The sequence below is a fragment of the Pezoporus wallicus genome, unplaced genomic scaffold (genome assembly GCF_028554395.1).
Source record: "Pezoporus wallicus isolate ANWC-B61680 ecotype Strahan unplaced genomic scaffold, APGP_CSIRO_Pwel_v1 scaffold_3294, whole genome shotgun sequence".
Classification (NCBI taxonomy): Eukaryota; Metazoa; Chordata; class Aves; order Psittaciformes; family Psittacidae; genus Pezoporus; species Pezoporus wallicus.
In genome coordinates, this window is record NW_026635478.1 from 795,273 (window position 1) to 807,591 (window position 12,319).

At 39.8% G+C, this 12,319-nt stretch overlaps 1 protein-coding gene across 1 annotated transcript; it reads right to left on the bottom strand.

The window, feature by feature from the left end:
• Nucleotides 1-8,167: 8,167 nt before the first annotated feature.
• CEP83 (centrosomal protein 83) lies at nt 8,168-11,091 on the bottom strand. The gene is given in 6 exon segments (XM_057431061.1): nt 8,168-8,655; nt 9,753-9,828; nt 10,515-10,613; nt 10,615-10,659; nt 10,789-10,928; nt 11,086-11,091. Coding segments are annotated over 6 exon segments (525 nt in total). The 3' UTR covers nt 8,168-8,496.
• Between the last annotated feature and the right edge of the window lie 1,228 nt (nt 11,092-12,319).

A 12,319-nucleotide genomic window follows, 5' to 3' on the forward strand; every position in this document is an offset into this window, starting at 1 on the left:
AGGGCTCTGTGTATGAGAAACTGCTACAAATATGAGAGCTGGGTTTGGGGAGGGGTGATGGACCTCTGCTGGGGTGGTTTTGAGGCCTGGCCGGTTTAGAAGGAGGACATCCATTAAATTTGCATTGGTAGCTAAAGCCACACCTGCTGGAGAGCAGGTGTGTGCCCATGCTGCTGAGATGAGACTGGTGCAGTGGCTACAGTGCAAAGCCATAGCAGCTGTGGCTCTGCTGCTACACCAGCACAGTTCTGCCCTCCACTACAGAGCTGAAATGGTTAGTTGCTGTGAGCTCTGCTCCAGTCACAGGGAGGCACATAAGGCTACCACCTGCCCTTAGATTTGAGGTAAGGTGGTGATGAGCCAGAGCTACCGTTCCACAGTTCCCAGAGGGCTCCACCACTGGGGGTGAGTGGCATAATACAGTGGCCCACGGGAGCAGGAAGAGCTGTCCGTACCTTGGTGAGGCTCCTGTGGTACACATGGCCCAGGTGTAGTATAGAAACCCCGTGCTGGGCTGTGACCAGCTGGAGATGCCTATGTGGGGCTCCCAGGCAGTGGAGCCCTCAAACCATTTCCTACTGTGTGCTGCTGCTTTGGAGGAGCCCAGAGGCTGCAGAAGAGCAGAACTGAAGCTGGCTGGTTCGGGTGTGAAGGCCTCCAGAGGCCAGGGCTGGGCCCAGCGCCGGCACATGCTAACCACGCTTTGGCAGAAGCAAGACCGCTGTGAACGTGGAAGACAAGGAAACACAAAACCACGTTGCCTACTGGTCTGCCCCCTCCCTACGACGTGATTGCACAAGTTGTACCTCTTGCATATCAGAGAGGGCAGCCACTAACCCATACTGTGATGGCTTTTGTTTTTGTTTTTTAGTTTTAAATTCAAGTCTTACACTTGCTGTTACGTTTACACTTTATACTTGATGGAATGTATGGCTTTGTTCAGGAAACTGCACTACGATGTTGCAGTACTTTCAGCAGTTCTCTTTGCTGCCTGGCACAGTGTATTTTGATAAGTTTTAATTTTAATTGGAAGAAAACACGCCACTCCTAACCCTAACCTATCTTGCCCACTGTCCTAAAGGAATGGCCCGTGGCTTGAGTAGCACTTAAGCTTAGAATACCTGTACTTAAGGGCTTGATTTTTATCATTCTTAACCTACCACTTTAAAGCAGCAAATAACTAAAGCACAGTCATTAATATTAAAGAAGGGGCATGAGCACATTAATTACTCTTTCCATTCAGCCTGAGGTTTCAGCAGTTCCGTTCCACCTCAGGTGTTTGCTGGCAGTGCATTGGGATGAACTGTGATAGTTTTGTTCAACAGTAACTTTCTGTACAGGCAGAAAACTAAACCACAACATTTCTGCTTGGAAAAAAAAAAAAGAAAAAAGATAAAAAAAAAGCTGTAAAATATAATGTTTGCGTGGGTCTGATCCTGTGAACTTCACTCTATGTGTTTATATGATGAGGGAACAAAAATCAGTCCTATTCTGTATTTGTACTACTGCTTGTTTGCTACAATAGCTTTAATAATTTCTAGAGATTAAGTATGTGTTGAAACAGGCCGTGTAGCTTTAGCCTACAGCCTGGAATAGGATTATTGCCTTTTATTCAAGCCTCCTCAACAGCGTCACTCTGTTAGTAAACCATTTAAAGTCATGTTGGGACTTTGTAACCCATCAAGTGGATCTCACGAAGTGATGTGAAGTATAATGAAGTGATTGTGGCTCTTTTTGGTAGGTTTGGGTCAGCACACAAAACATTGGCACACCTTCCATATCCGCACCTCGCTCTTACTGCTACACAGACAAAAAAGAACGACCTCTGAGTAAAGCTGTGTTATGGCAACCTAACAGTTCTAACAGCAGTCTCTGAAATGAAAGCAAACTTCTCTTTAACTTATGTTCACATGTTTACAGGCAAACTGGTATGGCAAACAGCATATTTTCTAACACTAGCTTACAGAGCATTACTTTGCAGTCATCTTGTTTAAAGTCTTACTAATGTGTAAAGTAATTCCTGTTGTACAGAAGTTAACCTGTTGTTTAAAATGAATGGTTAAAAAAAGTGCAAATGACAAATACATGTCGGTGTTTGTATGGGTTTATCTAGAATAAAATGCATTTGGAGGTTATTTTGATTGACGTGTGTTATTTAAAATGTTTAAAAACAAACAAGCACAGCTTGTAGCAATGCTGAGGTCACGCAAGGAACAGAGTTTAAGACACTGAATGGCAACCCTGAGGAAGTATGACTGCAGTTCCAGCCCCATGAGGTTCCAAGGGAGAGAAGAGCCACATGGATCAAGACCGTGCATGGCAAGCCTCTTCTGCCACTCTGAAGTTGGAAGGTACTGAGCTGCTATGACCTCCCCACAGAGCTGGAGCAGGGGGCTGCCAGCAGCCTTTCTGCCTTTGGGAAGCAGCAGTAGCCAGTGGCCCCTTCCCACAGACTTCAGTGACCACCATGTCACTGCTTCAAGGTGCTAAGGCTGATGATACTCTTAAAAAGCTACAAGTGTTAAACCCAAGGATAACTGATCACCCTGCTCTCAGGAGAGGCTGCTGCAGGGACAGGAAATTGACTCTTCTGCAGAGCCAGACTGGCCAAGGAGCCCACCACCCAGAAGGTAACCATCATTCTTCCCCATGTGGTTACCCTTTTTCTGCCCCCAAGGCTTTCTCACATTTATATAAACTGCCCTCCCTGCCCTCCAACATCAGCTGATGGCCTACTGAAAACCACACAGTGGGGGTCAGGGTCAGGGCCTAACATGCAAGACTGCCACGAGCCAGTTCTTGGCCCCCGTTGCACACTGGTAAATCAGCAAGCCTTAGCTTGGGCAAAGCTAGCTCCAGCCCAGAGCCTTATTTTTCCCAAATTAATCCTGCAGGGGAGGGTTGAAATAGCTGCTGTTACTTCTAATCACAGAATCAACTAGGTTGGAAAAGACCTTCAAGATCATGGAGTCAGACCATTGCCACCACTAAACCATGCCACTAAGGGCTTCATTCACACATTTTTTCACACTTCCAGGATGGTGACTCCACCGCTTCCCTGGGAAGCCTGTTCCAATGCTTGACAACCCTTTCAGGGAAGAAATTGTTCCTAATATCCAATTTAAACCTTCCCTGGTGCAGCTTGAGGCCATCACCTCTTGTCCTATCACTTCTAACTTGGGAGAAGAGACTTGTTACTTAGGAAAAGCGGGTACAAAGGATGAGCTAATGACCACTAACAGCAGGGAGAGTTTGATGCTTTTATTTGTAGTCCTCGCTCTGGGCATTGCCTTCTCCAGTGACCTTGTTTGTAGCCAAGTTCATGTGTGCACCCACCAGTACTGACTCTCTGGATGGTGCAAGATCTTGCAGCTCTTTTCTCTGTGTGATTTCTAGTTCTTCCAAAGGTTTGCAAAGCAGGGATAGCTCTCTTTAATGCTGCTCCTCCGTGAAATTAACAACAACAAAGTAGCTCTATTACATTTTGCATACTTACAAAGGACCAAAATGAGCAATTTTCTTTCATTAATGATTTTGAAATAAAAATTGTGAAGTCCAAAATAGTTTTATTTGTTAAATTCAATGTTTTGTAGGGCTCTTTCTGACATTCATGATGAACAGCATCAGCAAGAAATGTGTATAAATAAAACTTTTTCAACCATACAACATGTCAAGAGCAGCAGTGCTGCTTTTTAAGAATGAAATTGTGGTGTGAGAACACCATTGTGGTATTTCTTGCTGAGGAGAATCCATTTGAAGCCTCTCAGGAGCAGAACCAGGTATGGAGAACCAGGTTAAAACTGCCCGTCTGTTACATTCTGTAACATATCATTCATCTTTCAAAAACTCCTCCTACTGCGAGGAAGGGAACATCACTAGAAGTGTTCCTCAAAGTTTCTCTCCCTCTTCAAAGATCAAATGTTCCTTCCTAAAGACAAAGATCAGTAATAAAGGACTGTTCAAATACCCTCTTTTGTTGTATTATTTTCACAGCTTGTAATACATCCCCACCTGAAAAAGGGAGGACACTTCAGGCCCAGGAGGCAAGGCAGACAACAACATTGGACCAACTGGATTGAGGGACAGTATGCTAGGATTCAGAATTATACTCCGGAATTCACTGTGCCTACGTTGCAAATCCTTTAGTCTCTTCTGGAGGCGCACATATTCTTCATAGGAAAAAGTCTGCCTAGGGAAGAAGAGATTTCTTAGTGCTCAAAATCAGCAACACACCTCTCCACAAGCCCAACACAGCAACACACCTCTCCACAAGCACTCTGGCTTTTCCCTATCCTATGAAGCAAAATTACATACTAGAATGGGAGGGTGGAAAATCTGTGTATATTCTTCTGCCCAAATGTCCATCTAAAAGTCCCTCTACATATTTTACAGCTATCTGCAGATTAGAGATTAGAATTTACATGGAATAAATTAAGCTTTTAATAGCATTCACAGTAGTGAGCCACAGGAGCCACATTACATTAATTATTGAATCAAGCCCTCCACAGGTGTTCAATGAAGAGAAAAAGAAAAAAAATAGGAGTTTGTATTTCAAAGAGGATGCTAAGTAAGTCTGTTTCTCTTGCAGTTCTGAAGTCTTTTTCACTTCCGTCTTTTGCAGGGATTCCTGTAACTGCATCTATTGGACCATTTTCCTCTCTTTCTGAGGAGACAGTCCTGGAGTTGGCTTACAAACTCAGATACCCATCATAATGGACTCCATGCTAAGAATTCTAGTGCTTAAAATGCCACTAGACTTTATTACAGTTACTAAACCAAGTGTCATGTATCTTCAGAAATACTTTATAACTCAGCCCTTGAGCATGTGTAATTTTTCAAGCAAAGGAAAGCAAAGGTTATTACCTCTTTAGCAACTGATTTTGTTTTTCTAGTTCTTCTATCTTGGTTTCTAAAAGTTCTAGCTTCTCTCTCATCCTCCTTTGCTTATTATCATTGAGAGTCTTTCTCTGTCAAACAGATATTTCAAACAGTTAAGTAATGCCTTGATACATTGATACAGGTCCTGCAAAAATTACATCTACACTGTACATCGTTTCAAGCTGTGACTGTTTTTAGGATTTTCTTCCCTTAAGAAAGGGTGCTGGGCTGTTTGAAAGTTCTGAATCCTGTGATGGGAAACAGAAGAGATGGGAAACAATCCATAGCTGTCAGTTACTCACTGGTCAGTGACCAGCTGTACTAACAAGCACTAACTGTATTTGAGAATTATAAAATTCATTCTCTAAATGACCACATACAAATAAGTATAAACATGACCAAAACAATGTATTCTCTTCCTTTTTTCCTCTTGCTGATCTCAATTGTTTGCAACCTTAAAAGCCACTGGCAGGTTCCATAACCTGTTTATGTCCAATGTAGAAAACTGTCAATTAATCTCAAGCTTTTATAAACAATTAATCAGTTTTTCCTTTCAAGTTATTTCATAAAAAGCAAGCTTAGGAGAAATACAATTTTCATAGTCCATCAAGAAAAAGTAGAAAATCATTTGTCTAGTATCAAAATACCATCCTTGCTATTCAAGGAGTCCACCTTTTAATCCTACACACACACGCACACAGAAAAGAGCGTCACAACATCTTGATGGCATTATAACAAAGTTGTTGGCTGTAATATTCTTTTGCATATTACTTCAACCAATTTCTATGCTAATCCTTAGGAGCCTGATGTATTTTGCTATTATATACAATAGACTTCAAATAAACTCTTAATATTAAAACAATGTTAGATGGCCAAAGTAAAGTTGAACTTTTCATAAGCTAGAACACTGATGAAAGAAGAGTCAACCTGCCTTTTCCTGAGCAACAGCAGCTTGGTATAGCTTGCTCTTCACTTGGTTGTATTTCTCTTCTTTCTCTGTCATACGCTGAGTAAGCAAGCGCTTCTCCTCCAGCCATTCCATTCGTTTGTATTCGAAAGTCCTTTGAAAAAATCAAGTTAAAAGATGAAGAGGTTATACAGACAGAGCAGTGCATTTGGTTAATGCCTTAAAGCTCTTAAAGCAGATGCATCTTTTCCTACCTTTATATACTTGAAGGATCTGATTTAAATTTGATGGTGGTAACAATCTAATTGTGACTATTGACATTCAAACCCATGCATTAACATCACCTTAGGTTTTGTCCAATCACGAGGCAAATTTTGAAAGCGATTCCAAGAAGCAAGTTAACTGTTGGCTGCTTGTTGGTTCGGCATACTGCCAAACTGACAGCAGAAAATTCCTGAATCTGGATAAAACAATCCCACTGGAACATAAGAGCAGACACCTACGCCAAACATCAGTTGTCAGAAGAGCTGACAACTACCTTCTCTCTTTGGGTGGTAAGATGTAAAAGAACGTGTTGCTGCCCTGCGCAGACTACTATGCCTTTGAAACAGAGAAGTACAGGCTTGACTGTATGTGCTCCCAACCAGAACAAACACTAACACAACAGGAAGCTCACGGCAACATGGCTCTTTAGACAACACTCCAGCCGAGAACACACCACTAGCAGCATACGTTATCTGGTTAGGCCTTTGCATAGTTAAAACATAATAAAAATAGGCTGTGGTCTCTAGCAGTGGATAGGAAATGAGCCAGCTTCTCTCTGCTGCTGTGTTTGGGTTATCTGCATTGTGGGTCAAAGTAAACTAACAGCATATTTAACGATATGATAAAAAAAGAAAAAAAAACAAGAAAAAAAAAAAGGTGAGACTCTGCAGCAGTTTTTAAGAAATGCAGTTCAAGGTTTAGTATCAGGGAGTCCTTACTACTCCAATCCTGGGCCAGTGCTGTTTCCCTACAGGGACTCTGAATATATCTCCATCAATTTCTCAGCAGACAGCCTTTCCCTTCCCCATAGCTAAAGTATTAATCATCATCCATTCTTAGGACTAGGATCCTGATCCACCTGGTACCTGTCACAGTTTCTTCAGTAGACCCAGTGTGGTTTGTACCTTGCTGTTGACTGTAAATAACTATCTACTACCCAGGAGCCAAAGAGCTTTGTCAAAAAGCACTGCTTACCAGTAAAAGAATTTCAGTGGAGATAGTGGTTAAATGCCACAAGTTGGGTTGTTTTGTTTTTCTAAATGCTATCACTGTTTCTGAAATGCTTCACAAGTGCCTGATTGAGCTAGTCTCTGATCTGTATCAATCTGTTTGCCTTCAGCCCTTTTTGTCATTTCACATTTTCATTTCCAAGCCTGAGACTGACAGGTCAGGCAGCTGCTTTACCTGCTTACAGCCCATTATTTTATTCATCTGAAACTTTATCTTAGGCTTTCTTATCTTTTGGTCTTTATTTCATTTCCTCTTTAAGCCGAGTTGCTTTGGTGCCACTTAACTCTTGGAGTTCAAGTTTATAAGAATTACTGAGCTGAGGAAGGAAGTCCTATCACCACAGAGTCAGAAAAAGAATGGAAATATGTCCCACGGCTCCCAGACAGACCTGGAGGACTTACAGGTAGCCTGCAAAGCGGCTTAATTTCTGCAGTATCAGCCTTGGTGCATCTCCTTTATCTACCTACTTATACAAGATTCTCTGAGGACTGCCAAGCTCCTTCCACTGCCTTCTTCAGAAAACCTACTCCTGACTTGTCTATAGCCCATAAATATCTAAATGATATTGTTAGTCTCACTCAAATAACAATGAAAATCTCACTCAAAACGGGAATACATCTTCCTAAAGTAAACATCCAAAGTACTTAACATCCTACTGACAACTGAACATAGCCTGCAGTCCCAATGCAGTAATTTCTTCAAATGTTAAACTGAAAAGCAATACTTAAGCTAAAGACAACAAAGCAATTATAGTACCAATTTGTAGCAAAAAGGTAAGTTAAAACAAAACATGTCCCATTATATCTTTTGGAAGTTTTCTATTTAACTGGGAGGCTGACTTTTTTAAAAACCCACCACACAATAGTCCAATACAAGCTAGACATGTGTTTGGCTGTATAAATACACACACATACAGACTGGGTTCCTGAAACCTACAAAAGCATAATACAATGCTTAAATGCTTTATTCACCCTTGATGCTTAAACATTCTTAGAAGAACTGTGTGTGAAACTCTAGATCCACTTAAACTAATGTAAGTTTGACATTCATTTCAGTAGAAATAAGATTTCATTTTATACAAATAGTATATTTCACTATTCAATAAATGGAAACACACTCCTATTTTGTTATTACTCCCACAGGGGCTTGCAGAAGTGGACGCCATGGCAGGGGGGGTGGAACTCCATGATCTTAAGGTCCTTTCCAATCATAACCATTCTATGATTCTATGATTTTTGAAGTTACCACAAGCCAAACTATTACACATCCTGCATATCAAAATGTATAGCCATTTATTACAATTGCCCGCTATTTCCTGTTCATTTTTAACTTCTGGCTTTATTAAAAATCTACAATCCACAGCCAGGTAATCTATGTGAAAGGAACACAAGCAGTATGAAAAGGAAAAGTAAAGCCAAAAGGAAGAAAACAGAGTATTACTCTGCTTCTAGTTGAGCTTTTTTGGCCTGATTCCTTGCATGTTGACATTCTTGTTTCAATATCTCTATTGTTTCCTGCAGCTTCTGATTAGACTCCAGCAAATTCTTTTCTGATTGAGAAAGTGAGGTATTCTGGAGTTGCATGTCATAAATTTGCTACAAAAAGAAAAAAAAATTCCATTTAAGAAGGTATGCAAATAACTAACAATTAATTTTGAGATACTGAGATAAAACAAAACACAGACACCAAATGACTGCATTAGCTTTTCATAAGCCTTTCTTATTTGTTCCTTATCGCCTTACTCAACAGCTTCTCCAAAAGCATTACAGTATATCACTACTAGATAAAGAAGGTTTTCTCTTGCAGTTAAAATGAGAAAGGGAGGCAGCAGTCTTCAGTCATTGATGTGTCCCCCAGAACTTCAGAAATCCAACATTAAGCCCCAGGACTGAACAGAACTAGATACCACACATTTAGTAGCAGTGCCTTGGAGCTATGCAGACTCTTATATCTCTATGTGTTACAGCCAGCCTTGGCTGTTCACAAAAACAAGTATAGAGCCTGAAAAGTCCAGCCTCTGCAGTCAGCACATAGAAAGGGTAATTTCCCTTTCCTTTGCCTCTCCCCACATGGATACTCATACCCTAATTTCTGATTTGCGGAGGAAAAAAATATTGCCTAGAACTTCAAGTGCACACAGCTTGCGGAACACTTTGATGCACAGCTATGGTCTTACCTACTAAATGACATCATGGGTGAGCAGGAGTTAAAAGAGGTTTTATTTTCAACACTGCCATCAATTCACTTTGCAATAGAAATATACCTCTTTACACTAGTTTATTCATTTATGAAACATCTGTTAAGCACTTGAAGAACCTCAGATGAGAGATGCAGTGTAAATGCAAAGCATAACCTAGAAACAATTTATAAGTCTCCATGGAAACTGAATCTCCAGTTAAATAATCCATAACTGTATTCAATATACCAGTCTATAAACATTCAGCTTTGAAATCCTTGGTAGCCACAAAACAAATCAAGCAAAAAGCTGTAATTCATTTATAAAGATCTAGGAAAGCATGACTGATTTCTGAACATTTTTGTTTTAAGTATCTGTTTTATGTGTTTTGTCCCTCAGAAAAAAAAAAAGGCCTTAAAAATTCAATCTAATCTTCACATGCGGGGCATGGTGACTGCAGAAAAGATTTTTTCTCTATCAAGCACTACAATGTAGTAATAGTAGTAGAAACCTTACTTGTTTCAGATGAGCACTTTCATGTTTCTTTTCTTCCAACTCCTCTATCTGAATAGCTTGCTGTTGAATTTTTAATCTAAAATTGTACAAGACATCCTTATTTCTATCTAATCAAAATATAGAAGTTAGAAGTTAGGACAAATCAGCGTGACAATAGAACATGTTCTATAATTTGAAAGGCTGCTAAATATGCAACTAAGCAATGATTTTAAATGTATTTTGACTATTAGAATTCATACAGGAGTAAGAAATACATTTATTTCTTTGCTTTTTTTGGAGCATCACTTTTGCTCATTTTATCATATTGACCTTCATAAAAATACTGTAGTATAATGACTTCATCAAGAACTCAATGAACTCAAAGAGGTATCATATTAGGATCCCAATTTGCCGATTGCTGATATGGTGCCATTGTACAAAGATAAATGGTTTACTCTTGGTTGCTGGCATAGCCCCAGCATTACATGGACCCAATTTTATCAAACATGAATATTGCAAAATTATGTCTTAAAAATGTTCAGTAAATGATAATCATTACAGATTTGGATGAAAATTGTTCGGGGTTCATTGGGTGTTTTTTTTTTAAACAGAGCATTTTTTAATGCTGCCCCCTTTTTACACAATGCAAAATATAATGTTGTTTAATTTAACATAATGAACATTTGCGTACCTATGAATAGCAAACTTTTATATTGACTCCTATATAGAAATAAGGGGGGAAACTTAAGAAATCCATATTAAAAGTTAGAAAAACCACTCTACCGCAGACACTGAAGTTTCTTTTTGCTAGATTCTTCAGCCATCTGTAACACACGTAGTTTCTCTTCATACTGATCCTTTTCGGATTGTCTCAAAGTGTCCCAGTTTCATCTTCTCTAGATCAGCTAATTTGTTCTCGAGTTCTAACCTGAGACATCATTCAACATGCACACAAGAATCATGACAAAATGCGTGTTTAGTTGCCAAGAACGACATTTTAAGAAGTTACTCAAAATACTCTTCTGTTAGAAGGTGAGCAGTAAATCAACAAACATACTTTTCAGCCTGTAAGACTGCAATTTTTTCAGAAAATTCCTTTTTGCAAGCTTTCACTTTACAAATTAGATCCCGATCCTTTTCTACTAAAAGCTCCTTATGTTCCAGCTGCCTTAAGAATTTCCATGTCTGACAGCAATTCTGTATTATATAATTCAAAAAAGGTTAAAATGTCATTATGAATATCAACCTGATGAAGTTCAATATTAAAATAGTTTTATAAATTGATAAAAGGGAGCTAAAAACCACAATTCACATGACAGAATGAAAGAACGGGAAAAATCCAATGAAAACAGACAGACATGGCCTTTCTTAGTATAACAACAGCAACATTTTGAAAACTTTTGAAGAGTAATAAGTGCACTGGAATCTCTGCCTATGAGGGTTTATTATTTTAACACACTTGGAGTACTGTGCAAAGTTCTGGTGTCCTCACCATAAAAAGGACATGGAACTGTTGGAACAAGTCCAGAGAAGGGCCACAAGGATGATCAGGGGACTGGAGCACCTCCTGTATGAAGACAGGCTGAGAAAGTTGGGGCTGTTCAGCCTGGAGAAGAGAAGGCTGCGTGGAGACCTCATAGCAGCCTTCCACTATCTGAAGGGGGCCTACAAGGGTGCAGGAGAGGGACTCTTCATCAGGGACTGTAGTGATAGGACAAGGGGTAATGAGTTCAAACTTTAACAGGGGAGGTTCTTTACTGTGAAGGTAATGCTCCATCCCTGGCAGTGTTCAAGGCCAGGTTGCACAGAGCCTTGGGTGATATGGTTTAGTGTGAGGTGTCCCTGCCCATGTCAGGGGGGTTGGAACTAGATGATCTTAAGGTCCTTTCCAACCCTAACTATTCTATGATCCTATGATTATTATAGATTTAAACTCTAAAGCAATTACTGTTAAGCAGTTGTGTCTGGATAGATTAAAAAAGTGTTCCACAATAGCTATAAAAAGGTCAAGCAAGAAAGTTTTCCTTTTATGGAAAAGTTTATGGGAAACAGTAATTGGTTACCAGTGAAACTGTAGTAACCTGGCTACAACAAATCTCACATTTTAATCCACTCATATTACCAAATGAGGCAATTCTAAAATGATGAATCTATAGGCTGGGACATAAGATGCAAATTAAAAACTGGTGGTGACCAAGGCACCTGTGTTCACTGGCAAATAAGCCAACATGTGCAACAATGACTCCTGGTTATATAGCTAATTCAGTCATGCAAACTGGATTCCACAGCAAGCTCAGGACAACTTAAATCATGTCTGTATTTAGTTTCGTATTTCATAGGGTTTGAGATTCTTAATTCACAATATACTGTGTACGTATTGTCAATAGATGAAACACTACCTTTCAGTAGCTCCTAGAGAACTTAATATTAAAGCAAGAAAGCAGAAAGATTAAGGTACTGTTTTGGGGTTATGGCACATCTGTGAGGACAGAAAGATGAAGGTACTGTTTTGGGGTTATGGCACATCTGTGAGGACAGAAAGATGAAGGTACTGTTTTGGGGTTACGGCACATCTGTGAGGACAGACC